The sequence below is a fragment of the Zootoca vivipara genome, chromosome 5 (assembly GCF_963506605.1).
Source record: "Zootoca vivipara chromosome 5, rZooViv1.1, whole genome shotgun sequence".
Taxonomy (NCBI): Eukaryota; Metazoa; Chordata; class Lepidosauria; order Squamata; family Lacertidae; genus Zootoca; species Zootoca vivipara.
In genome coordinates this window covers 65672863-65700204 of record NC_083280.1, presented here as the reverse complement: position 1 = coordinate 65700204, position 27342 = coordinate 65672863, and the positions used below count along the sequence as shown (strand labels likewise).

Here is a 27342-nt window from a genome sequence, read left to right as displayed (position 1 = left end):
TCTTCAGTTACTAAGTTGCTGTTATTGTTATTATTATTAGCCAACCTTCCTACGCACGCACCGTATAAGAAATTTGCTGTGCCCTGGCAGCATAAAAGGAAATAATTACTGTATCTCTCTTAGTCATTTGCCTAGTCATCAATGGGACTATTTACAAACTCAGAAGCTGCAACAGTGTGTGTGTGTGTGTGTGTGTGTGTGTGTGTGTGTGTGATCCCCAGTTCTGAACTACTTATATAGATACTTATATATAGTTACTTATATAGATAACCAGCAGCCACCTTGTTGACATTGCTTAGGAATTCTAAGAAACCAACAAATTGGTGCAGTTTTCAAAGGTTCAGTCTGCCAAAATGGCATCCATTTACAGTATATCCAAACGCAGATAAAAGCCTGCTACTTGATCGCAGGAACCATCATGCAAAATTTGCTTATAACATTCATAGCAAGCAGATAAAATTTTTTCCACAATATAGGTTGAAAGATGAGGGATAGGCACTTGATCGAATATATTAACTATGTTAAGACATTAACTGTTAAAACAATAAAGTCATGAGCAGATAGGAAACTTATGCTAATTACAAAAACAAATTAGTTAACATTGTGATACAATTAAATTCACTTTTAAAAAAGTATTTATTCTGTATGTTTATATCCCTCTTTTTCTCTGTGATGGAACTCAAGGCAGCATATATGGGCTTCCCAGGTAGACACTGACCAGGCACAGACCTGCTTAGCACAACCAAGGCAGCTGTCTCATGTGCCCTCAAATCACGCCTGGAGTCATTAGACAACTTGCTATAAATTTAAACAGCACTAGGTAGGGTTTCTATAAACCAGAGCTTTCCAAACACTTCATGTTGGTGGCACACTTTTTAGATGTGCATCATTTTGCGATGTAGTAGTTCAGTTTTACTAGCAAACCAGAGGTTAAACCAGGCACAGGCAGACTCGCCCCTCCAGATGTTTTGGGACTACAACTCCCATCATCCCTAGCTAACAGGACCAATGGTCAGGGATGATGGGAGTTGTAGTCCCAAAACATCTGGAGAGCCAAGTTTGTCTATGCCTGGGTTAAACTAACCCCTTTACAGCTCCGGGAGGAGCTTAGGGAGTGTTCGCGCGGCACAGTAACGTGTCGCGACACATGGTTTGGAAGGCTCTACTATAAATGCTAACTATTCTGCAAACAAAAAAATTCCTTCAGTAGCACCTTAAAGACCAACTACTGTTGCTACTGAAGGAATTTTTTTTATTTTGTTTCGACTCAGACCAACACGGCTACCTACCTGTAACTATTCTGCAAACATTTCTTCTTTTACTTTTATCCTGAAGCATCAGGGCCAGCCTTTATTTAAAATAAAGTAAATTAACAACAGCTATCACAGAGGTAATGATCATCCCTGCAGCAAGCAAAATAGAATAATAGGTATTCTTTGGCAGTGGTATTTGCCACTGATAACTGGCTGCTTTCCTGTTCAGATACACCAGTGGTTTTCAACCAGTGTTCTCTGGCACCCTGGGGTGCCTTGAGGGATGGCAGGGGCAACACTGGCCTCTGTCCCTCTTTCCTTCCCTCTGATGCCCTCTCACATCTCTACCACCCAAAGGCTTCACAGCTGTTTGTTGCAGCAGCCTTGGCTACAAGCTTCCCAGGCCACTCTGGGGCAGTGTTAGGAGGCACCTCTTTTTGGGGTGGTGGCAGCAGCTGCCTGGAGGAGTCCCAAGGAGAGGGGAGAGGAGGCTAAGGGAACACTCCACAAGGTAGGGTGTTCGAAAGAGGGTAAGAGGCTTCCAGCTCTGCAGGCAAGGGGAGACATAACTGGGCTCTTGAGCCCCACAGGGGTGCCGCAGAAAGAATGTAGTTGGTCAAGGGAACTGTGGACTCAAAAAGGCTGAAAACCACCTACAATTACTCTAGGTGGCCAGTTGGAAAAAAACTTTGCTTTTCTTCAAGTTTGTCCCTAATTGCTGCAGGGCCAGGAGGCAGCATCTCCATTCCTGCAATTTCTAAAACTTCTTTAATTTCATTTTGGCATTAAGCTGACACCTGTGTGGTGGCATCCCTAACTTCATGGAATATTTGATCATATTTGACTGCATCTTCATCTTCTTCTTTGGTGATCACTTGTAGCCAAGTAAGATTGTCTTCTATAATCACAGTTTTAAAAGTGAGTCCGTAAGTGACTGTGGAGGCCATTTCTGGATCCACATGTCCTTCCACAGGGGACATACCGGTAGGTTTCTGGGCAGGAGTTGATCATGGTGAGGGTTTGCCAAGCGTGCCTTCCTCTTAGCATGTTTCTCTCTTTTGTCCTGAGTTCAAGCATCTTCAAAACCCATGACACCTTTGGTAAAGGCTGTTCTCCAATTGGTGCGCTAGCAGGCCAGTGTTTCCCAGTTGGCTGCATTTAATGGACAGTCAGTTGACAATATTTGATCAGTCAATTGACCCAAGTGGCAATTCTATAAGTACGCAAGGCTCATCAGATTTGTGGTGCTTGGGATGTCTGGGCTTCCTCAATGCATAAATCAGACAGATTAGGAAGATAAAATGGCCACTCTGAGTAATGACAGCTGTTGCAGGCAAAATTTGCAATGGGGCAAAGCAGAATAAAACTGGAGAAGGTAATAGAAACGGGGCCAAGAGTGCAGGGGACATTCAGCTTCGATAAAGACAGTTGAGAAAAATAATATGCTGGGACAGTAAATTTGTCCATTGCCAAGGGAACTCTCCCAAACCAGAATGCCAGAGCTAATTTGTGTATTCTGCTTAGGACAGGTGTGGGGGACAATTGATTGATCAAACAGTGCCTGTTGAGCAGTCAATTAACTTCAATCAGTTACTTCATGCATGAAAATAATGCCTACCTTTTTTTATTGTAGGGACGCAGGTGGCACTGTGGGTTAAACCACAGAGCCTAGGGCTTGCTGATCAGAAGGTCGGCTGTTTGAATCCCTGCGATGGGGTGAGCTCCCGTTGCTCGGTCCCAGCTCCTGCCAACCTAGCAGTTCGAAAGCACGTCAAAGTGCAAGTAGATAAATAGGCGGGAAGATAAACGGTATTTCCGTGCGTTGCTGTGGTTCGCCAGAAGCGGCTTAGTCATGCTGGCCACATGACCTGGAAGCTGTACGCCGGCTCCCTCGGCCAATAATGCAAGATGAGCGCCGCAACCCCAGAGTCGGTCATGACTGGACCTAATGGTCAGAGATCCCTTTACCTTTACGGGATTGTTTTGTAACAATAAAGTCTCTATTTCTGAGCCCTGCAAATGCCAAGTTACAACTTGCCCTGTAATTCCTAAAAGCATTCCACTCTCTTACCTTCCTATTAACCACATGACCTAGCTCAAGGGTGGCTAACCATTTTTTCTTTTTTTCAGTCAAGGGCCACTTTCACTCTTGACAAATCCCCTGGAGCAGGTGTTGCTGCTCCACACAGTTGTATGCACATCCATATGCACACTCCCTCCCTCCTCAGTTGATCCATGGAGTCTGATGATGAGGTGGCTTCCATCCCCCACACCAGGGGTTCCCAACAAAATTTTCTCGAGGACCCCTCATCGAGCCGCAATTGTGACAAGGACCCCCATTAATTCCTAATCCTAAAATTAAAAAGTGAGAGCCAAATTAAGAGTCTTTTTATATTTTATATTTATACGTTTTTACAGTTACAACAGAGTACTCCATCAGTATACAGTTAGTTTTAATTTTCAGTTCTTAATGAGATGAGTTAAATCTGTCCTTTGAGTCCATTATTTCTGAAATATTAGGTTCCAAACTTGAAACTTTCACTCTGAAATCCGACTGCATGTTGAGCCGATTCCTATATTTGTTTTTCATGAAACACATGCAAGAAAATGCTTGCTCACACCAATATGTGGTTGCAAATGGAAGGATCTTTTTCATTGCCTTATCTCCAAGTTTCTTGTAGTCCTTGCGGCATACAGCAGAACTACTGCCTCTATCTAATTCTAGTTTTGCGCTAGACTCTGCTCATGCAGGAAGCGGCCAAAACAAAAAATCTGTTATCATACAAAATATATTTAATATATTTTTTATTCTAATAGGATCTTGAGGACCCCTCTGGCATAGCTCGCGGACCCCTGGGGGTCCCCGGACCACCTGTTGGGAACCACTGCCCCACACCATTCCCCCCCCCACAGTCGCCAAAATCAGTAGAGTCTTGGTGGGGGTCAGCAACGTTTTCTTAGAGGACCTGGATTAGACTGCCAAGGGGACAGTTAGCCACCCCAGTAGCTTCACCTACTAGCTGGATGCTGCACTGCCAGCTCTGAACAGTACAGGTTTACAGTTCAGTAGGGAGCAACACACACAAGCAATTTCACCTAAGTCACAAGTTCCCGTTCATCAGTAGACGATCACTAAATCCATTGCATTTGATATGGTGAGGCTTTATCAAGTGCTCTGAAACTGTCATGATTATGGGAGCAAATTGTGGAATGTTCTTATAATAAGCTGTGTTCTTATAATAAGCATAATTGCCATTATTCTTTTATTACTGTTCTTAAGATAAAATGCTCTAAATTTGTCCAATATTTTGACCAGTCAAATGGCAAACCAAATTCTTGTTTCCCTCTAAATGGTGGTAATATAGTCAGCCCTCCTGCAGGCTCTGTAGGCTCTGAGAGAACTTCAGTTTTCAGAATAGGCGATGAAATAATTAAGAGAGATCTTTGTGGGGCACTCTTTACCTACTCAGCTTTTTCTCTGCTATCAGATTATTTGGACACTGAGTGTTCAGGATTCTTATTATTTTGGAGGAAGATGGCACACAATGAGATAATTGGATAATGCCAGCGTTGTGATAGCAGAATGACTTGAATTGTTATTTGGTTTTGAAAATAATGTGTCGATTTATAGACACAGATGTCTTCTGTTTAGAAGAGAAAGATGATGTAAATACATTCTACTGAAATTATTGTTTGAACAACCTATAAATAGCCTATCCTTCAACTCAGTTTGCTAAAGCCAGTTAGGCAGCCAGAGCAAGTTTTTTTGAAATGAAAGGGGCTGAGTGCTGGAGTTAGATACTCCGTTTCTATTAAAAGATGATAGAAGATGAATGCTTATTAAAAAAAGATTTTTCAGATACCTTGCAGAGCTATTTCTGCACAGTCTACAGTTCCACCTTAGCCTGATCCTGTCAGATGCTATTTTGGAAAATAAGAATATAAGGTTCATGTGCCAGGATTTCTGTGGCTCCTCAGAGTGAAGAGTATGGCACTGAGATTGCATCACAAGAATTCCAAAGCATGATAATACAGCAGCACGGCTCGATAGTACTGTGCTGATAACCAGTAAGTACCACTGCAAACAACAAAGCAAAATAATTTTCAAGCCCACCCTCCAAAATTTTGGGAAGATTATTGAAGTACATATGAATTGCTCAGTTGGAATAAACCCTTACTTTCACCTTGGGATAATCAAGTGATAATGCTGTTTATGGCTGCAAGGCGAAATTACTGCTTATTGGTCCAGGACGGTTGATAGATTTTTCATTAATGGGAGCTAATTGTTAGGAAGTAGTTAGAGAACTCTGAGTGTTTTGAGTAAGAGTTAGCAGAGCTGGGAACGTTATGCCTACCATGCTAAGGGGGAAGACAGCTGATGTAAGAGGGGTACCAGTATGTGCTGCTGTGTGTGCATGTGAATAAAAAAAAGAAACCACTTTTGGAACCGGGCAGGATACAAAGAGGGAAGCTGTGAATGGAAGCATCTTGAAGTGCCAGTGCCTTTCCAGGGATCTGGTGTGGCATAGTAGATATTGCCTCTTATGGTAGAACAATCACTGCTTTCATGTATGCTCTGCTTGCATATTTGTACATACTGTAAGCCAAACATGATAAAAATGTCGGTCTCCAGCACTCAAAGGAAAGCAAAACCTGGGAGGTGATTTTCCTGGAACTTTTCACCTCTTAAAGAATATGGAACGATATCAGCATGTCGCTCACAGTCCTAGTAAATTTGAGTTAGCATTTTGCATTTGCTTATTTTTACTGGCTAAGATATCTATAGATAGAATTTCACCCCCTTCAGCTTACCACTCACATCTTCTGTTGCTTTGATTTCCGATGTCTGGTTTTGTCACTTCTCTAAATCTACCAGGGTGCAGGTGGCAGAACCATTGAGGCTTGCAAACTTGCCTGTTGATATTACTAATCACATTGTTCCTTTTTCAAACCCTGCATTTTGTTTCTTTGCCTTCAAAGGGTTTATGCGGGGGGACGGGGGTTTGCTGAGCTCGCAGGGCTTATTTGCAGAATCAGGCTCCAACGTGCTTGACATTTCCATGCTTGACATTCTGAGATAATGACCTTGGTTTATATGAAGAGAGATCTCAAGGGCTTTTCTGCTGAGTTAAGGTTATGTGAATCAGGGACAGGTATATTTCAGTAGAGCTGCGAATTGCGCCCCCAAAAGTAGTTAGTCCTACTATTATTTATATGGTGAAAGGGATATATCAGGGGTTGCCAACTTCCAAGAGACTGCGATCTACTCACAGAGTTAAAAACTGGCAGTGATCTACCCCCTTTTGGGGGTTCAGGTTGAGGTTGAGCTTTTTTTTTAGGAAGGAAAGCCCTGTTTTGGGGGATTCAGGGCAAACATGTAGAGTTTTTTTAGGGGAGCCAAAGTTGCTGAGCTTCTTTGGGGGGAGCCAGTGATCTACCACAGACGTCCAGTGATCTACCAGTAGATCATGATCTACCTGTTGGACATGCCTGGGATATATCAGCAGACCTAAGGTATGGTGTATTAAAGGCTGTTACCAGTCTACTCATGCATGATAACAGTGTTTGTCTTGCCTGGAAAAATAGTAGTGAAGGAACAAATGCTTTCTTACACTTTACATAATTACTTTGTGCAGTAAAACAGAGAACTTGGCTCTTGGTGCATGTGCATTTCCACATAGTGATATGTTGCTAGGAAGGAGCCTACCATGAAAGTATAGTTGTTTTCTTTGTTTAAGGTGCAATCTTATGGCCCTTGGGGCTGTGATTCATATTTCAGGAGACAAATACTGGTTAGTTACAGCTGTTGACGAGATAGGAGCATCATCAGTATATTTCCTTAGAACTTTGTCATGGGTGTGAGATGTTGGATGAGACTGCTATTGAGCACTGTATCTTTCCCCATTCTGTTTTTTTGTGGCTAGATGGAAGGACTGGAGAGGAACAAAAAGCTTGGGCTGCCAGCACAAAGTAACATGGAACAACCATTCACTGTAAGTTCATTGGTAAGTGCTAAGGGCGGATGCTTCATGATGCATGAAAAGCTGCTTATCAGACATGTCTGCTTGAATGGTGTGGATATTGCTTTTTTTGTGAAGCAAGCATCCCACTCAAGCTCAAAATACACCCTGGAACATGTTGTCCATCTTTCCAAAATGTATTGAGTTGGCATAAAATAAAAAAAGTTTATGAATGCTACTTCTTACTCTCCATCTGGTCCATAACTTTTTACTTTTACTGAGCTCCTCTGATAATCATATTATTGTTGATAAGTTATCCCAAACCACTCCTTTAAAGCCTTTAAAGCCAGACATAATTAAAAAATCACAACTTTTAAGGCTTGAGGTAGACATGACAGAAGATGTGGGGCTGCTGCTAAAAATAGGACCACCCTCTCCTCTTTTCTCCCCCTCCATAAAGTCTACCAATACATAATGTATGGTGAGACATCATCACAGTGAGAGAATATCTTTGCTACATTTAAGTGGCTGCCCCTTGGGGGCACAAGGAAACTCTCAGCATGGTGGCATGATGCCATGTGCTTAAATTGCCAGGAGGAGGCAGAGATACAGGACTGCTGTTTTCTTCAGCAGTCTTCCTTTCTCACTATGTCTTTGCTTAAGCCTGAATCATGTCTCAAACTTCCCATATTACATTCCTGTTTATGAAAGGGGCCGAACAGAGTGGCTATGGTTGGTTTAAAAAGTGACGACTGAAAGCTTTATGATTCTGGCAATATGCAGATGTGAAAGACAACATTTCAGAACAACAGCAGCTGTGAAAAATATAGCATAATGGGCATAAAGTGCACCTCTCTTGCATCATTAAGCAAAATGATTTTTGGAAAGTTGTGTGGTTTTGAAAGTGTGGTTGTGTGCATGTGCATGGAGTAGCTGGGGGTTGGTTTAATGGCATTTCCCCTCCACTATTTTGCAACAGCTTTGATGGAGCAAAATCAAACCTTGCTGAAACCGTAGGTTGCAACTGCTAATTGTGGCTCGAGATTTCAGCTCGAGTTCCTTGGATAAGTTCAGTAACCAAAGCGAAATGCAATTTGTGCTGTCTGTTTTAACAGAAAAGGCTAGCAGCTATACCTGACCACACAGATGTTTCACTGAGCCCAGAGGAGCGTGTACGTGCCTTAAGCAAACTTGGTTGTAACATCACAATAAATGAAGACATTACTCCACGGCGCTACTTCAGATCTGGAGTGGAGATGGAGCGCATGGCATCTGTATATCTGGAAGAAGGAAATCTTGAAAATGCCTTTGTTCTCTATAATAAGTTTATAACGTAAGGATTGGTCTGGAGTTATGGATATCATCCTGATCTTAATTTTTAGAAACTGCAATTTTAAGCTGGTGGAGTGCTAGCAAATGATTCCAAACGTGTCTGAAAACACGGGCTTTGCTAGGCAGTGACTTTAGAGCTCAACAAATATGTCCTCATTTGTTACAGGGCACACATAAGGCTTTCCTAACTTCTGCTTCCAAAATACTGTATTTTCCAAGCATGTGAACAGTAATTACTTTTATACCTGGAAAATACATCTTTCTCCCAGCTAGCATGTTAGTTGTGACGTGAACACTGCATGCAATGCAACTGCACTAGTGCCACAGAGCCTGGTAGAAAGTGTATGTTAACATTGGTAGTGATAAACAACACAACCCTCACCTGGTGCTAGGGATTTTCACAGTTTTTGTTCACTCCATGTTTTTAAGTGATCCAACCTGATTCACACTTTTGGATTAATACGCAAATCAGAAGACAGTAGGCCAAAACATCTGGAGGGCCGCAGTTTGGGGGTGCCTGGTCTAAATGTTCACAACTATTCAGACTGGGACACCTGCCTAAGTTTTGAGAAGTTGTTTTCAGTTGAAGTATTTAAATGTTCAGTGCTGGGCTAGTACCCCCGAGGAAAGAGGCAAGAAGAATTGAAATGGAGGGAAGAGAAGGATTGAAAAATTACATTGTCAATTGCAACAAACAAATATATTCTAAACATAGGATTGACTGCAATTGAGAAACATTATTTTTCTGGAAGAGCTGCATGAGAATGAGTGGCACTACAGCATAGTAAATAGTAAACCAATTGTGCACTGAGAACCGACTGTAGAACTGCAGTGTTGTAATTTAAAATCCAAAGGTATAGAAAGCTGCTGTGAATCAAAAAAGGAACACTGGGTCCAGCCTCATATGATTTATGCAGCCAGCTTTTGTCTCTGCAGGAAAACAATGGTGTTGTGGATATTTCTCAGACATGCAAGGTGGAAAATGTGTGTGTCTCGTTTTCTAGTTTGTTTGTAGAAAAGCTGCCCTGTCATCGAGACTACCAGCAATGTGCAGTTCCAGAAAAACAGGATATCATGAAGGTAGAGTTGCTTTTTTTAAAAAAAATCTATAAAAAAAATCAGGACTTCTTTTTCTTTTCATGAACCAATAACAACAGCACCACCAGCTCTGCTAAGGCATTTGGGCTCTAGAAGCTGCCCAAGGGCCAGATGTTTCCATCGGTGCAGAGTGCTACAGTATGAACTCTGGGTTTGGAAGCCATGTTCTCCTATGGAGACCAGACTTTATACATTTTCTCATGATTAAATTATGTTAGCCATTTTACCAAGGCAGCAGTGCCATCATGACCTTTGACATCTATCAGTAGCAAACACAAGGGCAGTTAAGGCCATTGAACAGCCATGTCAATAGAGGCATTAATCACAGATAAAGCTGGTTCATAACTCTGAGCCTTAATTTTTTTTGTATTTAATTTTATACTAATAGATGAATTGGTTATGAGATCAAGATGGTGATCTGGAAAGGGAGGAAAGCAAGTATTTATACGCATGCATGCACATATTAATTTATTTATTTATTTTAATTCTCTCTAACAAAGAAACTGAAGGACATAGCCTTTCCAAGAACTGATGAATTGAAGAAGGAGTTGTTAAAGAAATATAATGCAGAATATCGGGAATATATGCAAGACAAGGTAAATTCCACCAGAACATTTTATATTGTATATGTTTTTAATTATATGTGCACTCCATCATCAATATTCTGTATAACAAAGCTGGGAAATATGTAAACCTTTAGTAAGGAACCCTATATGTGAATTACATAATTTATTTAGCCTTTAAACCTTTTGTGATAGTGGTGGTAAGTAACACTGTTACTATTGATGATAATAATAATATTATTAATGATATTAATGTGAGCGGAATAGTGTTTATATGAGATACTTTTTTTACATTGCAATGTAGTCGAAGCAAAATTACAAGTATGCTTGGTACTTGGCCAATAAATTATTCCTATTCCTGTTCCTAATAATAATGATGTTTAAAATGAACAAAAAGTGAAAGAGAACACTAACATATAAGCTATCTATTGAGAAACCAAAGTCCTTTGTTACCTTTTGATCCACGAAAGTGTTCCACTGGATTGATGCTAACCCTTCCTCCATCCCCCGGCAACACAGATACACACAAGTAGGCAGCCATGCCCAAACAACATGGGTGCCAAGAACTGTACGGCCCACAGGCAATCCAGCCATATTCTGCCTTGCTCTTGGCCTTGCTCTTGGCCTTGGCCTTGGCCAAAAAGTTTGGCCAAGAATCATAGCCAGCAATAAAAGTGTGTCAGCTCCCTGGCATTATTTATTTTTGCCAGTATTCACTGCCTATGTTTGTGCTCATAGAGGAAAGGATCCTTTCCAAAGCCCAAAATATGCATGATGGTGGGAAACCTACTAAATGAAAAGTTCTCATTTTCACTTGCAAAATAAGTGTGGGTGGTGCAACTGAAAGGGTCAGAGAGCTATGCAGCCATACACTCCTGGCCTTTAAATAGTACTCCATTTTATGTATGAAAGGGACAAGTATTTAAACAATTGGATCTGCCATGTCTAATGTGGTTTGAACCACTGTGGGCTCTACATTGGATTTTTTCATGTAATGCATTTTTTCAGGGCAAATGCAAAGCTGAATTACTCAAGAAGCTAGAGCAACAGAAACTGATAGAAGCAGAGAAGAAGCGGATTGCACAGATTCGTCAGCAGCAGCTGGAAACAGAACAGTTTCAGTTTTTTGAAGATCAACTGAAGAAGCAAGAAAGAGCCCGTGATGAGAAAACTAAGGATAATTCAATTACATCTGAGCAGACTGATGGCAGCACGTTATCATCGTGCACTGCAACACATCTGAATAATTCTTTCCCCACAACAATTGCAAACAAGAGCGATGGACAGTCTCCTCCTATAAGTCGGGCCTTAAAGCCAGCTGCTACTCTAAGTGCTGTTCAGAGTAAGGGAGCAATTTTGTTGTTGTTGTTGTCTTCTTCCCATGTTATTGAACTGTTAGACCATAGTCAACTGTGTGGCTAAGGTTCACAACAGGTGGCATCCAATATAAATCGGAATATATGAAAGATTTCACCTAATAATCTACACAATGCCAATGATTAAAATTCCAAACAGTTGAAATGTTACAGCATAGAGCATTTTCTGAAACTTTGATACATACATAGGTATCTTTTATGTGTTTCCATGTGTTTCCATGGAGCTCTGTAAAGGTTGCCCAGTTACTTTTCAGACCTCCATTTGAATTGAGTGGTTTTTCCCTAAAAAGGAAAAGCCATGAATAAATATTTGGTAGTTCAACCTAATGAAGGTATCCAAGACAATTATTCTTTGGCGATCACTCGTAGCCGAGTAAAATTGTCTTCCATAAATACGATTTTAACAATGGGTCCGTAAGTGACTGTGGAGGCCAATTCTGGATCCACACGTCCTTCCACAGTGGGGACATTGGTTTCCAGGCAGGAGTTGATCATGGTGTGGATTTGCCAAGCATGCCTTCCTCTTAGCAAGTTTCTCCCTTGCGTCCTGAGATCGAGTTTCTTCAAAGCCCATGACACCTTTGGTAAAGGCTCTTCTCCAACTGGAGTGCTCGCAGGCCAGTGTTTCCCAGTTGTCAGTGTTTATACTACATTTTTTTAAAGATTTGCCTTGAGACAGTCTTTAAACCTCTTTTGTTGACCACCAGCATTACACTTACCATTTTTAAGTTCGGAATAGAGTAGTTGCTTTGGAAGACGATCATCAGGCATCCGCACAACATGACCAGTCCAACGAAGTTGATGTTGAAGAATCATTGCTTCAACACTGGTGATCTTTGCTTCTTTCAGTACACTGATATTAGAATATCAGTGTACTGGAAGAAGCAAAGAACAGCTTTATGAAGGTGAACTAGGGGTATGGAAGAATGCAAGCTATGTGAATGGAAGTCTCAAAGAAGGGAGTTCTGAGATCCAAATATTTCCCTTGAGCAAACCAACAAATAGGGTATACTAGAAGTCAGTCACAAACACACAATATTTCTCTGTATTCCTCATCACTCCTTTCCCTTTGACTTTAGCTTTTTAAGTCACTCGAACCTCTTTGAAACCCTGATTCTGGAACGATGCTTCCAAAAGTTCAATAAATTCTGTTTAATAACTGCTCATTCATCCTGGAATGTTGGCCAATGGCCCAAGGTCAGCTAATGACCTTCATGGTTGAGCAGGGATCCCAAACCAGCTTTTCCACTACATCACACTGACACTCAAATCCTAAAATGCACACACCAAATAAGTGAGAGTGCAGCAACTCTAGTAGCTGTCCAACCTATATAGCTTGTGATATTTTATAGAAATTTCAGCCTCTGTTTGTTGCACAAGCCATTTGCCATAAGTAGAGGGCAACTGAAACAGACACAGAAGAAAATCATCATTAGGAGCTGGACAGTCACTTGCAGTGTCTATATCTACCCTGGATTCTGACTGTAGCTAGATAGTGTATAAATTTCCAAAATAAATGAATAAATACAAAATAAATTATTCAAAAAATTAGCCTCCCAATTTGAACATGTACTCAAGTCAGTCAAGCGCTTTTTAAATTGTGTTGTATAAGAGCATTTTAATACTGTAGACTTCTGCATTAATGTAAAAAGGTAAAGGACCCCTGGACGGTTAAGTCCAGTCAAAGATGACAATGGGGTTGTGGCACTCATCTCGCTTTCAGGCCGAGGGAGCTGGTGTTTTTCCATAGACAGCTTTCTGGGTCATGTGGCCAGCATGACTAAACCGCTAGTGGCACAGTGGAACACCGTGACAGAAACTGCTAGGTTGGCAGGAGCTGGGACCGAGCAATGGGAGCTCACCCCGTTGCAGGGATTCGAACTGCCGACCTTCCGATCAGCAAACCCAAGAGGCTCAGTGGTTTAGACCACAGCACCATCCTCATCCCTTACCTTACCTTTACCTCTGCATAAATGACACTCTTTCTCTCTCTCTCTCTTTAGACAATGTGGCTGAAGGGCTGCGAAGTGTGGTTCTGCCCAAGGATCTTTGCCACAACTTTCTGCTGCTAGCAGAGGCAAATACAGTAAGAGGAATAGAGACATGTGGAATTCTCTGTGGAAAACTGGTACAGTTGAACCTTCACATTTGTATGGGGAAGGCACTTTTGATAGTACTGTATTTTCCTGTAATGAACTGATATCAGAGCAAAAGCAAATGTGGAGTGTAAGTGTGCTACATAATTGACTTTACTTCTCAGAAATTCTTACTTAACTGTGGTCTGCTGTTTGCCTTTTGGGGGAGGAGCATAAATCATTGATCGTAGGCAATGGGAAGCATGTAATGCTATTAAATCATTCTGCTGTGAAGTTAGACTCCACTAAGGGATTTTTGTTAAATGGTTTTCATGAAACACAAATGAGAATTTGTTGCAGGAAAACCAATATTAAAGATAGTGGGAGCTAATGCTGTGGCATATCAGATTCTGAATATCAGATTTTGTGTGTATGTATGAGTGGAGAGAAATTATAGCAAATATTGCTTAACCATTATTGCTTGGATTTTGCTTCCTAGGTAGATAATGCACACTGTTGCCTAATGTTCACTTTACACCAATATTTAACTGTGAAATGGTATCTGAAACATGGCTGATATATAAAGTACTCAGCCTGGCTCACAGGGGAAAACATACACAAATATTAAAATAATATATATTCTGGCCAATAAGAAGATTTTAAAAAAATACTGCATTGTGAAACCCAACCCTATCTATGTTTACTGAGAATTAAATTCCATTCGCAAGTGAGTGTGAATAAGATTACATACTAAGAAAAGGTAGCATTTCCCGCTGTATCTTTATATAAGCGTGGCACACACTGGCTGTAGCTCAGTGGTAAACCATGTGCTTTTAATGCAGAAGGTCCCATGTTCAGTACCAGGCATTTGCTGGTAAGGGTTGAGGGAAAGTGCTATCTGTATCCTTGGAGTCACTTCCGGTCAGTGTAGAAAATACCGAACTGGATGGACTAAAGCTTTGACTCAGTTAATACGGCAACTTTCGATCTTCCTTTTAAATGCTTGTCCAGGTATATAATATTTTAATATATCAATGTTGACCTCCGTCATTGCTGCTTTGTCTGTTACTCTGATGAACCTGAGTATCACTTGGTGTAAATCAGCACAGCGACTATGATAAGAGTACTAAAAACTGATCCAGTTGGTGACGGTGATGGTTTTGGGGGTCGACGTTCGGTACTTGTTCCCAAAGCTATCTTGCCACACTTTTATTTTACAGACCCATAACGAATTCACTATTACTCATGTGATAGTGCCAAAACAGTCTGCGGGGCCAGATTATTGCGACATGGAGAATGTGGAAGAGCTGTTCAGTGTTCAAGACCAACACGATCTCCTCACTCTGGGCTGGATCCATGTACGTATATACATAAATATGCTGTGGATCTCAGTGAAGAAATAGGCAGAAGCCATTCCTTACAGAAACAATATTTTTGGTAAACTATTCTAAGGGTGTGCAATTGGGGGAGGGGGGTTGTTTTGTTTTTAAGCCTACATCCTTTTTACTTCATCTTCATTTTAGTAGCATTGGTTTATTTCCATTTTACTTTGGTTTAATTTTTCCATGGATTTCAACGGAGACCCATCTTGTCTGCTACTGCCTGTAACATGACACATGCACTGACATTTGTTTTTCCCATTCGTTATTGTTTTATGCTTGTCTTAATGGAAAGTGAAAGGTAGTGTATTCAGTTTGTTTTCAAAATGAAAGCACTATTCCTCCTTAACCTTCCTGCTACCCACATGTACCAAGTGTTCTGTAGCCCCTTAGGGCACTGCAAATCTTTCAACAAGTACAGGTCTGTCTACTTTTGTTGACTAGATCTTCATATTTGTTATGCCTACACAGAAGTGCTTATGATAGTAGGGCATATTGTCATCCCATTTAAAAATAAAATCTACTATTACTACTACTACTAATAATAATAATAATTAATAAAGATGCATTAAATATATATATATATTCTACCAGTTTAATTAGGATACCATAAATGAGGACACATTTTGAGCTTTAATTCATTTAATTAAAACATTTGCTTACAATATTTTTGCTTAGGAAACTCTATCCAGACACGGAGGTGGTTATGTGTTTAAATCTTTCTTACTGTTAATTGTCATTATTTTAAACTGTTTTACTGATGGACCTTGAAACCTTTTAGATGTTTTATTATAAATAAGTGGTATCCAACTGTTGTTAAATACACAGATTAACAAATAAGTCATTAAATGCTGCAGCCATACAAAACAAAAACAAAAAAACAAAGGCATTGCAAGAATATATATAGTAACTTTAGGTAGGTATAGACACTGATCTTTTGAAAATTAAAAAAGCAGTCACAGTGGAACATTGACCAGGACTGTAGGGAGAGAAGACATTAACTTTTTTCCCCAACACAGCATTCCTGATTAAAATGCTGGTTTTATTTTGCAAATTTATCCCCTCCCCCAATTGGCTCTGGTAAATATGACTAACTGGCATATTCTTCCAATGTGCATTCCATATGTCTCACTTTCCTTTGGTAGAGGTGGGCACACATTCTCCCAGACCTGTCACTCAGCATTTTGGGGGGTTTTTTTTATCATGCTATCAGTGTTCATACCTGCCCTTAGAGTTGCTGGCAAGTGTTAGGCCCATATTGGAGTGCTGTGTGCTGCCTGAATGGATCCATACAGAACAGAGCACATGCAGAAATCAAACTGTGACCGCTGAAGTATGTTCAGCTCATGCCACGTTCAACTTCAAAGCCAAAGAAATGTCCCGAACAGTGGCGCAGGTGAGCTTGCCAGTTGGACATATGCCAACACAATTAAATAATCACTTCAGTTATGTGCCAGGCATTGCCTCCCCCGTCCCCCAAGTGCCTTGAAAAGTTTTGCAAGAAAACATTTGCTTGGGGACTTCCCATCCCATTTTTGGGGTGAAGTTTAAACTTCAGTCAGTCAGGGCGGAAATTACTCTGGGGAGGCTGTCAGGCAATTAGCAATGTGCACTGTTTTTTCAGTTGCAAACAACAAAGACAGATTCCATCCCCGTCCCCTATACATCAGTCGTTTGTATGTCTGACCAAAACGATGCAAATTCTATATCTATACCTGCCAGTTGAATTAAATTTTCCATGTAGTAGTTTGTCATTTTCTGCCCCTGTTTCTTTGACATAGTTTCATGGTCAAAGGCTTTAGTTTTCTATTCCTTTCTGTGATTTCCCTCTCCTTACCAGCCCATCTATGGTGCAGTGAGTAACTTACAACAGGTACCTTTGCTATGACTGTGAAGCACCCTCTTTGCTGATGAGAATTGTCATGCTGTCTGTTTGGGTGAAGGAAATAACATAAACAGTTGCTAGAAAATCACACAAGCCTTCACATTAACAAATGCAATTTCTCCTTGATTGCATTTGACCTTGATCTGTTAAAAAATAATAATCCAACCACTTAGTAGACATTTTCTTTTCTTTCTTTCTTTGTAGACACATCCAACGCAGACGGCATTCTTATCCAGTGTTGATCTTCATACACATTGTTCTTATCAGCTAATGCTACCGGAGGCTATTGCAATTGTTTGTTCACCAAAACATAACGAGTAAGTTATTTCTCCCTTTCTCTCTGACTCCATCCACCAGTAATGTTCAGAAAGATGTCTCTGTATTCTGCAAACTACAGGACTACAGAGAAAGTGAAGGATTGAAGTACAGCATTGAAGTATAGGTTTGGACTGGAACTTGGACGGGAACTTGGACTTAATTCTTATTGTTAATTCATATTGGCAACTTTAAGTGGCAATTTAATTTCAGGGTCCCTCTTTTCTTTTAAAGATTTTAATTAACCTATTTGTGTTATTTGCATTTTACAAACTTTTGATACTTACGCTATTATAATAGAATACAGCAAGATCAAAGTTTGTAAAATGTGAAAGTATGAAAACGGATAATTGTGGCTGGCTCACTTTCAATGCAAATTGCAAGCCCTTTTTTACCAATAATAGTAGGAGACTTACTCCTATCTCCCAAGATGCACAATGCAGTGCAGTGAGTCACCGCTGGAAGCCAGAAGTCCGCATGCACTTTGCATATCCTCATCCACTCCCCACTTGAGGCAAGTTACTGTGTTGGGAAATTTTGTGCTATAGGGTTTTTGTTTTTTGTTTTTTACTCAGTTTATTTGGTGGGAATGCTAATTTGTAGGCATATTTATTTTGTGGTGCAGTTTTGCTTTATTGTCGTGGGGAATGGAAAAAAGGAAATAAGGAGATGAACTTTATTTCAAGTGCTGAGCATAAAACTTGAACATACAAAATACGGCATTGGACCATGTAGCCCAGTGTGATCTTGTGTGATTGGCAGTGGCTTCTCTAGGGATAGATTCCAAAGAAAGCATCTCTCCCAGCCTTGCTACTTGATATCCTTCTAATTGGAGATTAAATCTGAGTCTTTTTTTTTCATGTAATGTGCAGGTGCAGTCAACCTTGATTAAGTTAAAAATTAAATGCTTAATCAACTGCAATTATTTTTGTCTGGTTTAGGCAAGTCCAGAATTTTCCACAGCAGGATCTCTTTTTGGGATATTACTCTACTCACGATGTCACACTGGCTGCAGTGTGGCATCATTTGCATCATATGTGTCCAATCCGTGAGGCAGAAGTTACAATCCTACATATGTGATGCAAGTGTGCTACAGAAATGACGCATTTCATCACTAGGAGAGAGAGATTACCCCTTGGAAAGTATCCTCTTCTTTGGTGAAGCAACTCTCTCTCCTAGCACCTGCTGGTGCATCATTTATAAATACAATTGGGCAGAGCTGGATGAATCTTAAGCAACTTTTCTTTCATAGGAAGCTGTTACAGTTGCTGTATACACTTACCTCTTCTGCTACTGCTGCTGCATAGAATTGAGCTATCCATGTCTTAGTCCTCAGGCATGAGCTTAAATTGAAATTCTCCTCTGGCAAACTTCCTAAAGTTGCTCATGCATCTGATTTTTCACACATTATTGAGAAGTACATTTTTTATTTATTTATTGCTATGTTCTGTTTGCTTCCTTGGACATAATACTTTCTTTGCTTTCTAGCACGGGAGTCTTCAGACTTACTAATGCTGGCATGTTGGAAGTTTCTGCTTGTAAAAAGAAGGGCTTTCATCCCCATACCAAGGATCCTAGACTATTTAATGTAAGCGTTCCTTCTCAACAGTTTGGCTGAGTATTTCTGTCTGTCTGTCTGTCTGTCTGTCTGTCTGTCTGTCTGTCTGTCTGTCTGTCCAGCACGTTGTCTTGCAGGAGTGAATTCCATAATTGTGTGAGGAAGCACTTCCTTTTGTCTTCCTTGAATCTCCGAGAGGGAGAGAATCTTCTCCCTATCCACTCTCTCCTATCATGCCCCTGTAACTCTTTTTCTAATTTAACAAGCCCCCAATACTGTAACCTTTCCTCAGAAGAGAGTTGTGCTCTATCATTCTGGGTGTTATCTTTGTCTGCTTCTGGAGTACGCAGAACTCATCTAGAAAGTGGGAGAGAGGAAATGTGAATTCTCTTTCTCCTTCCCCTTCACTGGAAAGGGTTATTCTTGCCTGGTGAGGAAGAAGTGTAAATTGCATAGATTTATATATGTATGTAGATTCTCAGCCCAGATTCTCAGCTCAGATACTAATTTTAAATTCAACTAATAAGTTAAAAGTGTACTCTCTTCCACCCCCACCCCCCATTGTTCCTGCTTTTCGGTCACAGTTAAAGCACTGATTTTCCGTCATCACAGACACCAAACACCCGCTTTTATAAGACTGCAGAAAAAAATGTGGCTAGTCTTACATTGACCAAGAAGTGACTTAGGCTGTATACACACCATTCAAAGCATATGAAATGCCCCCCTGCCCCCACCAAAAAAACATTCCCGGAAACCGTAGTTATTTAAGGGTGCTGGGCATTGTGCGCTGTGGGGGTTAAACTGCATTTCCCATAATGCTTTGGGGGAAATCGTGTGCTTTAAATGTATGGAGTGTGGGCAGCCTGAGACTGGGGAACTACTGCCTCCAATTTGATGTGCGAGTTACAAGAGACGGCAAGGCAAGGATGAGGAAGGAGCATGCTGCTTCATGGGCACCATGGTTCTTTTCCTCTGAGCCAGCACTAACCTCCAGGATAAGTACCATATTTTCAAAGGGAAACACTTTCATAATCTGCTGTCTCTTAAATAGCATGTTCTCAATGGACTTCAGAGGCAATTTGCCTCTTGCAGCAGATTCCTCACCGATGTACTGTGTTTCTCCAAAAATAAGACACCGTCTTATATTTATTTTTCCTCAAAAAAACACACTATGGCTTATTTTCAGGGGGTGTCTTGTTTTTTTTTCCTCCTCCTGCTGCCGCAGCCGGCATTGCTGCTGCGCCTATCACTATGTCTTATTTTCGGGGTATGGCTTATATTCCTTGAATGCTTAAAAATCCTGCTATGGCTTATTTTATGGGTATGTCTTAAAATATGAGAAACAGGGTATATCCATGATTGATTTTGGCAATTTCTTTTGCAGATATGTAAACACGTCATTGTGAAAGATGTAAAAATAACTGTATTGGACCTGAGGTGATGTGGATGGGAAAACAAACCACCTCAAAAACCGCTGCCCAAAGGAGAACATGGCTGCCAGATTTTCCTACAGTGTTTTCCAAAAGTTACTGACATTTTATATTTGTACATTTTAGATTTAATAATTTGATATTTATTGCCCTTTCCCATTTTGAGGTTATTTTGTTGTTCTGTCATGATAGAGTTCATGGTGGCATTCAATCAGGATATGTTATTATGCTGAAATACTATGAAAATAAAGTGGACTTGAAATGGTGACAGTGGTGGAACATTTGCAGCGCATCTGAATTTTCTGTCTTGGATTCCATGACTTTTGTGAACTGCAGTTTTTCAGCTGAGTAAGAACAACTGGAGGTGTTTTTATTAAGAAAAATTGCAAGCACCCAACTGGTAGCATGTTTACAATTTATTCTATCCCCACCCACCCAAAATACACAGCATCTAATTGGAAACATAGCCAGAGCCGTTGTTATTAAGATATGTGGAATGGAGTTATAAAAACATTGCTATTCCTGAATATATTCACAGTAATGTGCTCGGGGAGAGAGGAAGGGAGGGGGAGGAGGAAAGAGAGAAGCAGTTTAAAAGCATTTGCGGTGAACAATGGATGGACCAGCTTCATCATATTCTTGTTTGCTGATCCACATTTGCTGGAAGGTGGAAAGAGAGGCAAGGATAGAGCCACCGATCCAAACGGAGTACTTGCGTTCAGGGGGAGCAATAATCTGTACAAAAGAGAAATGGAAGGATGCAGCTAAAATGCTGTAGGCAATGATAAAATGAACTGCATGAAGAAATTTAATTCAGTGGAGTGATGCAAGCCATTCCTATGGCAAAAATGGGTAAACAAAGGAGTTGTATCTGTCCATACTTGTGTATCTGACACAGGCAGGTAAGAGCTGCTTCTAAGTCTTCCTATCTAAAGGAGTGCTTATGCAATCATTTTTGACAGGAGAAAAGTAAACACGGGGATATCTTTCACCTGGGGCAATTCAGTATTCTTGCAAAAGCACTCTTATGTGATCATTTTATATTTTGCCCTGTTTTTAAAGGCAGTTTAAATTGGGTGGGTTATTTCCTGCAAAACCTTGGGGAAGATCACCTCCTTACAGGAGCTTAACCATGGTATCATCAGGAAATAATCTAATTATATTTTCTTGCAAGATTTTTTTTTTAATGGTGTAAACTCGCCCTAGAATCACTGTGCTGCTGGGAATCCCCTCTGCTCAGTCTTCTACTTTCTTCAGTTCCTGTCTTTCCCTATATTGGCTTGGGAGTGGGATAAGTTGTTTTGTTAGCTTTAATCTTTTCTGCATTGAGATTTTATTCAGGGCTTTACATATCCGTTTCTGGCTTATTTTAGTTGCATTAAAATATGTAAGCCAGCTAGTCACCTTAAAATATGCTGGCCTACTTTGCCACCATAAATTACATAATAATCAAATAATGCATTACCTTGATTTTCATAGTGCTGGGTGCAAGGGCAGTGATCTCCTTTTGCATTCGGTCTGCAATGCCAGGGTACATCGTGGTTCCACCAGAGAGTACATTGTTTGCATAGAGGTCTTTTCTGATATCAATGTCACACTTCATGATGCTGTTATAGGTGGTTTCATGAATGCCAGCAGATTCCATGCCTGTGATGGTTGGGAAATTATTTATTTAAAGTATATTTGCCTTGGCTTTCCAACTTTTGAGCTGCCTCTCCCAAGTGTGGGTTATAGTCAAGTGTTAAAATACATCCATTATAATAATTAGGAAAATGGCAACCAGAATGAAAACAAGACCAGAAACAATCGATAAAGTTAAATACATGCAACAACAAAGAATCATAAATTCAAAATGCACCCGCTGTCAAGGCCTCGGAGGATGAAATAGTTTTGAATTGGTGCCATATATGTTAAGTGGCAGGTGGATCTGCCTGGGGAGGGCATCCTAAAATTCTAACCGTGCCTTAGGATAGTATCCGAAAGCAGAATTGTGGGTGCCAACTGAGAAGACTGAACCCAGTAGCCACCAACCTGTGAAGGTGTGGACAAGATATTAGAATGTATCAAGTTTATGGCTTATAGCCAAAGGCTGCTGCAATGGATGCAATGTCATTCAATAAAATATATACAAATTTGGTACAAAACTTAGAACGATATTAGAATGAACCTTAATGAAATACAGTAGAACCTCGGTTCTCGAATGTCTCCATTGACAAATGTTTCGGAACCTGAATGCCAAAAACCCGGAAGTAGCTGCTTCGGTTTTTGAACAATTTTCGGAAGCCGAACGTGCTACACAGCTTCCATTTTGAGTTTCCCTATTGAATTGAGGCTTCCGCTTTCAGTTTTTGGTTTTCGAACATTTCTGAAGTTGAACAGTCTTCCAGAACAGATTACGTTCGAAAACTGAGGTTCCACTGTAGCCTTAAATTAATTCAAGGCTGAGAGAAATTGTTGTTCAAAGCCTAGCATATAGAAGTCAGGTAATTGTGTGCACACTTAACTAGAAAAAAACAACAATATCTGGTGGCAGGTGGAAGTCAGGCAAAAGTTATTTGAAGTGAAACAATTGGTTTCTTAAAACGTCTTATAAAGGGAATGACAGAGCTGAAAGAAGAATAGAGGCACCTTTACAATTTTCGATGCAGGCTAAGAATTCCTAATATGGTTATTGAAAATTTACAAATCCAGTTGGAGTTGGGATTTTCAAAACATAGGCATATGAATTGACATTCAGAGACCTGGTCTGAATAGAGATATTGGATGTTCAAGGATCATTCGTTGTGTTGGCATAGAAGCAGGTATGGAAACCTATAGCCCTTGAGAAGAAGTTGGACTCCAACTTTCATCAGCTCAGTCTACATTATCATTACCGGGGATGATGGGAGTTGTAGTCTAATGACACCCTGAAGACCACTTGTTCTCCATTTTTAATAGCCAGGTAGGTATAGCCATTGAGAGAGAGGTGACTGAATTTCTTGCAGGAGTATAATAATATAATTGGCCAATAAACAGTGTAAGTTATCTTACCAATGAAAGAGGGCTGGAAGAGTGTCTCTGGGCAGCGGAAACGTTCGTTCCCTATTGTGATCACCTGACCATCAGGCAGCTCATAGCTTTTTTCCAAGGATGATGAAGAAGCAGCCGTGGCCATCTCATTTTCAAAGTCCAGGGCAACATAGCAAAGCTTCTCCTTGATGTCACGGACAATTTCACGTTCAGCTGCAGATGGGATTCAAAGCAAAGATTTGTGTTTAAATTAGAAACAGTACTGTGTAAATCACACTATTTCAGCAATCAAAGAAAGGAACTGTATTGCTTATCTTTAGTTCAGTATTATTCATGATAACGAAACAGGACTCTTGCTTTGCTTTTAAAATTGCGTTAATAATAATATTATAATAATAATAATTTATTATTTATACCCTGCCCATCTGGCTGGGTTTCCGCAGCCACTCTGGGTGGCTTCCAACAGAAGAATAAAATAATTGATTGAAGATTAAAAGCCTCTCTAAACAGGGCTGCCTTCAGATGTCTTCTAAAAATCTGGTAGCTGTTTTTCACTTTGACATCTGATGGGAGGGCGTTCCATAGGCCAGGTACCACTACCGAGAAGGCCCCCTGCCTGGTTCCTTGCAACTTGGCTTCTCACAACGAGGGAACCACCAGAAGGCCCTCGGCACTGGATCTCAGTGTCCGGGCAGAATGATGGGGGTGGAGACGCTCCTTCAGGTATACTGGACCGAGGCCATTTAGGGCTTTAAAGGTCAGCACCAACCTTATTGTGCTCACCAACCTGAATTGTGCTCAGAAACGTACTGGGAGCCAATGTAGGTCTTTCAAGACCGGTGTTATGTGGTCTCGGCAGCCACTCCCAGTCACCAGTCTAGCTGCAGCATTCTGGATTAATTGTAGTTTCCGGGTCACCTTCAAAGGTAGCCCCACGTAGAGCGCATTGCAGTAGTCCTAGCAGGAGATAACTAAAGCATGCACCACTCTGTTGAGACAGTCTGCAGGCAGGTAGGGTCTCGGCCTGCGTACCAGATGGAGCTGATAGCTGCCCTGGACACAGAATTGACCTGCGCCTCCATGGACAGCTGTGAGTCCAGAATGTTCTGCATTCAAAATAAATAAATACACATTCCAGCAGGAAGCCCTCAAATGTTACAAATTTGCAAAACATTTTGGGCCAGATTGAACTAGCAGGAGCCAGCACTAGCAGAATAGGGCTTTCACCCGCCTCCTCACATCACATCCAGGGGGTTGGGAGACATAGTGCTAGGCAAGACGTGTTAATAGAAAAACCTGCTCACCATTACTGAAAGCAACCACGTGTCTGTAAAGCTCCTAAAAGTATGTTCAGCGAATCTCAATCCTAAGTATTTCTCTTACCAGTAGTAACGAATGAGTAGCCACGTTCTGTCAGGATTTTCATGAGGTAGTCGGTAAGGTCACGGCCGGCTAAGTCCAGGCGCATGATGGCATGAGGCAGTGCATAGCCTTCATAGATTGGCACATTGTGGGTGACACCATCCCCAGAGTCGAGCACAATCCCTAGATACAACACAAAACAGGCAGAATTTATCCTGATATCTATGCACTCTTCTTCCTTTTCACAAACCCCAAAGCTCCCATCACTTTCTTACCTGTTGTACGTCCAGAAGCATAGAGGGACAAAACTGCCTGAATAGCAACGTACATGGCTGGGACGTTGAAAGTCTCAAACATAATCTGAAAAGTAATTAAAAACAAACAAGCAAAATGAAAGTATTGGGTTAGTGCTATTGTCTTGGTTACTCCGTGCAATAGGGTCGTAACCATTAAAACCATTAAAAAGCCAGTGTGGTGTAGTGGTTAAGAGCGGTAGGCTCGTAATCTGGGGAACCGGGTTCGCGTCTCTGCTCCTCCACATGCAGCTGCTGGGTGACCTTGGGCTAGTCACACTTCTTTGAAGTCTCTCAGCCCCACTCACCTCACAGAGTGTTTGTTGTGGGGGAGGAAGGGAAAGGAGATTGTTAGCTGCCTTGATACTCCTTTGGGTAGTGATAAAGCGGGATATCAAATCCAAACTCTTCTTCTTCTTCTAATTACCAACAGCACATAATTTAAATGATTTCCACAGTCCTAATCAATGCATCCAGAACCTGCAATGAGCCTCCCCCCCCCAACACTCAATCTCTTATCAAACAACCTACCTCGCAAGTCAGTTTCGCTATGTTATTTTCCGCTCAACAACCTAACAGCCCACGGATAGAAGCTGTCATCTAGCGGACTCAAGAGACAGCCCATGATACCATGTGCTATATTCACCACCCTCTTTCTGTCCGTGGCTGTCAGGCCAGCATACCACACTGTGATACAATATGAAAGGACACCTTTTATTGTGGACCGGTAAAAGGAGTTCAATTGTTGTTTAATGTTATTCTTTTTTTTTTAAAACATACTTTTTATTAATTTTACAAAATACAAAAAAAAAAACGGTACATACATAAACACCTTTTCCACCTCCTTCCTACCCACCCACATGGGTCCTCCCCTGCCACAGAAGTATCCCATGTATGTGAACAGTCAGAGATGGTCCATTTTATGCTTGGATTTCTGTCCTCCTCCCCCTCCCCTGACCCCAAAGCCCCCCCCTGCCACCAGGGAGCTCCAGCAAACCAGGGCAGTACGCAGGAGGCCATCCATCCAACCATCTATTGTCATACCAAAAAAAGAGAAAAATAGAAATAGGAAAAAAGAGAAAAAAGAAAGGGCAAAAAAACAAAAAAAAAACAATACAAAACAGAAAAAAATTCTTACATTCATAATTGTAAAACCATATTTTGTGGGCTTCCCCTCCCCCCCTTCCCCGGTTTTCATCCCTTTTTTATCATCTGCAACAGTTTCTTACTTTATAAAAATACACCTTTGTATCTTATACAACTTATAAATCAATTGTTAACATTTTCATCTAATATTCAACTCACTGAAAAATCAAACTCCCATTTTATCTTCCCGTGCCTAATTTTTTCTCCCTCTATAAGCCTCCATATTTTTACATTTTTCCAAAATCCATTCACTTTTAAAACTATAACTATTCTCAATTTAACCTTACATCCCCGATTACCGGCTCCACCCCCCCAATCCAGCAAATTCCATAATCAGCAGACCAGTTATAAACCTGTTAATCCATCCTTATAATCACAACATCACTTTCCCTTCACCCCACCCCCTGTTTACAGTCTTTTGCCATCCAGGCCACCATACAGGACCCCTGAATTTCTTCTCTTCTCTGCATATTTTTTCCTTCTTCCCTGTGGGCGTTCTGGAGTTCCAATAATACCAATCGTGCCCCCCCTCAAAGGCAGGGCACTCCATCCAACTTTTTGTAGAGTAAAGTCATCATTTTTTTCGTGGTGTGCTTCATTTTGTGTTGAATCATCACAGTCCTCATCTTCATCTTTTCCTTCCAAATCACAGTCACCATCATTGTCATTCTCACATTCATCTTTTTCAGTGTCAAAAGCTTCATCTTCTAAAAAATCATATTCTGCCATCACCATCTGAAATTTTTGCTGTAACTCTTGCCGTCGTGTCTCCTCCTGACATAGCTCTATTCTTGTTTCCCACATTAAGGTCAAAACAGACCGCTGGAACTCAGGGGAACACTTTTTTGTTGACATAGTTCAATCCTGCCAAGGTCAAAACTTGTCACGTGGGGTGGAATATGATCACAGTTTATTTTCTCGACTCCATTTTAACGAGCTGGCTGCATTCTTCAAGTCTTATTAACAATAAAGTTCGAACTCACATTTCACAAACATTTAAACCAAAAAAGAAATTCCACAAAGTCCAGAAATACAAAGTGAAATAAAAATTGACTTATAAATCCTGATCAACTCACTGGGTTGTCTGGGCTGCCGGCTCCCGAGGAAAAGAACGGTTTTTCTTAGTCTTTACCTCTTGCTGCAGGGCACTCACGACCACAGTCTCTCTCTCTCCCCTTTCACCCTGCATCAAAGGGGAGATTCTCTTTGATGCCTTTGAGGGATCCTTTTGAATTGCAAATCTTCTGTTTACGGCTTCGGGTTTCTATTTACTGTCTCTTTTGTTGCCGTGGGGGGGGGGGTGGCTTC

General features: G+C 40.9%; 2 protein-coding genes across 5 annotated transcripts in view; one reads left to right on the top strand and one right to left on the bottom strand.

Annotated features, from left to right (window-relative positions):
• Positions 1-21872, top strand: part of STAMBPL1 (STAM binding protein like 1) — a 26435-nt gene extending 4563 nt beyond the window's left edge. The window contains exons 2-11 of one of the 4 annotated variants that reach the window (XM_035137513.2): positions 7178-7246; positions 8329-8546; positions 9550-9625; positions 10144-10239; positions 11215-11548; positions 13586-13710; positions 14878-15015; positions 17126-17238; positions 18725-18824; positions 20179-21872. In XM_035137513.2, the coding sequence (XP_034993404.1) occupies positions 7178-7246; positions 8329-8546; positions 9550-9625; positions 10144-10239; positions 11215-11548; positions 13586-13710; positions 14878-15015; positions 17126-17238; positions 18725-18824; positions 20179-20235 (1326 nt within the window). In that variant the 3' untranslated portion in view covers positions 20236-21872. Of the gene's footprint in view, positions 1-1216; positions 7259-8328; positions 8547-9549; positions 9626-10143; positions 10240-11214; positions 11549-13585; positions 13711-14877; positions 15016-17125; positions 18825-20178 lie in introns of those variants that run through there. The other 3 variants (XM_035137510.2, XM_035137512.2, XM_060274876.1) reach the window with 3 other exon arrangements.
• Positions 20626-27342, bottom strand: part of ACTA2 (actin alpha 2, smooth muscle) — an 18941-nt gene continuing 12224 nt past the window's right edge. Inside the window, exons 5-9 of the mRNA XM_035137514.2 lie at positions 24871-24955; positions 24617-24778; positions 23255-23446; positions 21690-21871; positions 20626-20959 (exon numbers count right to left, since the gene is read on the bottom strand). Of these exons, the coding sequence (XP_034993405.1) occupies positions 20816-20959; positions 21690-21871; positions 23255-23446; positions 24617-24778; positions 24871-24955 (765 nt within the window). The 3' untranslated portion in view covers positions 20626-20815. The remainder of the gene's footprint in view (positions 20960-21689; positions 21872-23254; positions 23447-24616; positions 24779-24870; positions 24956-27342) is intronic.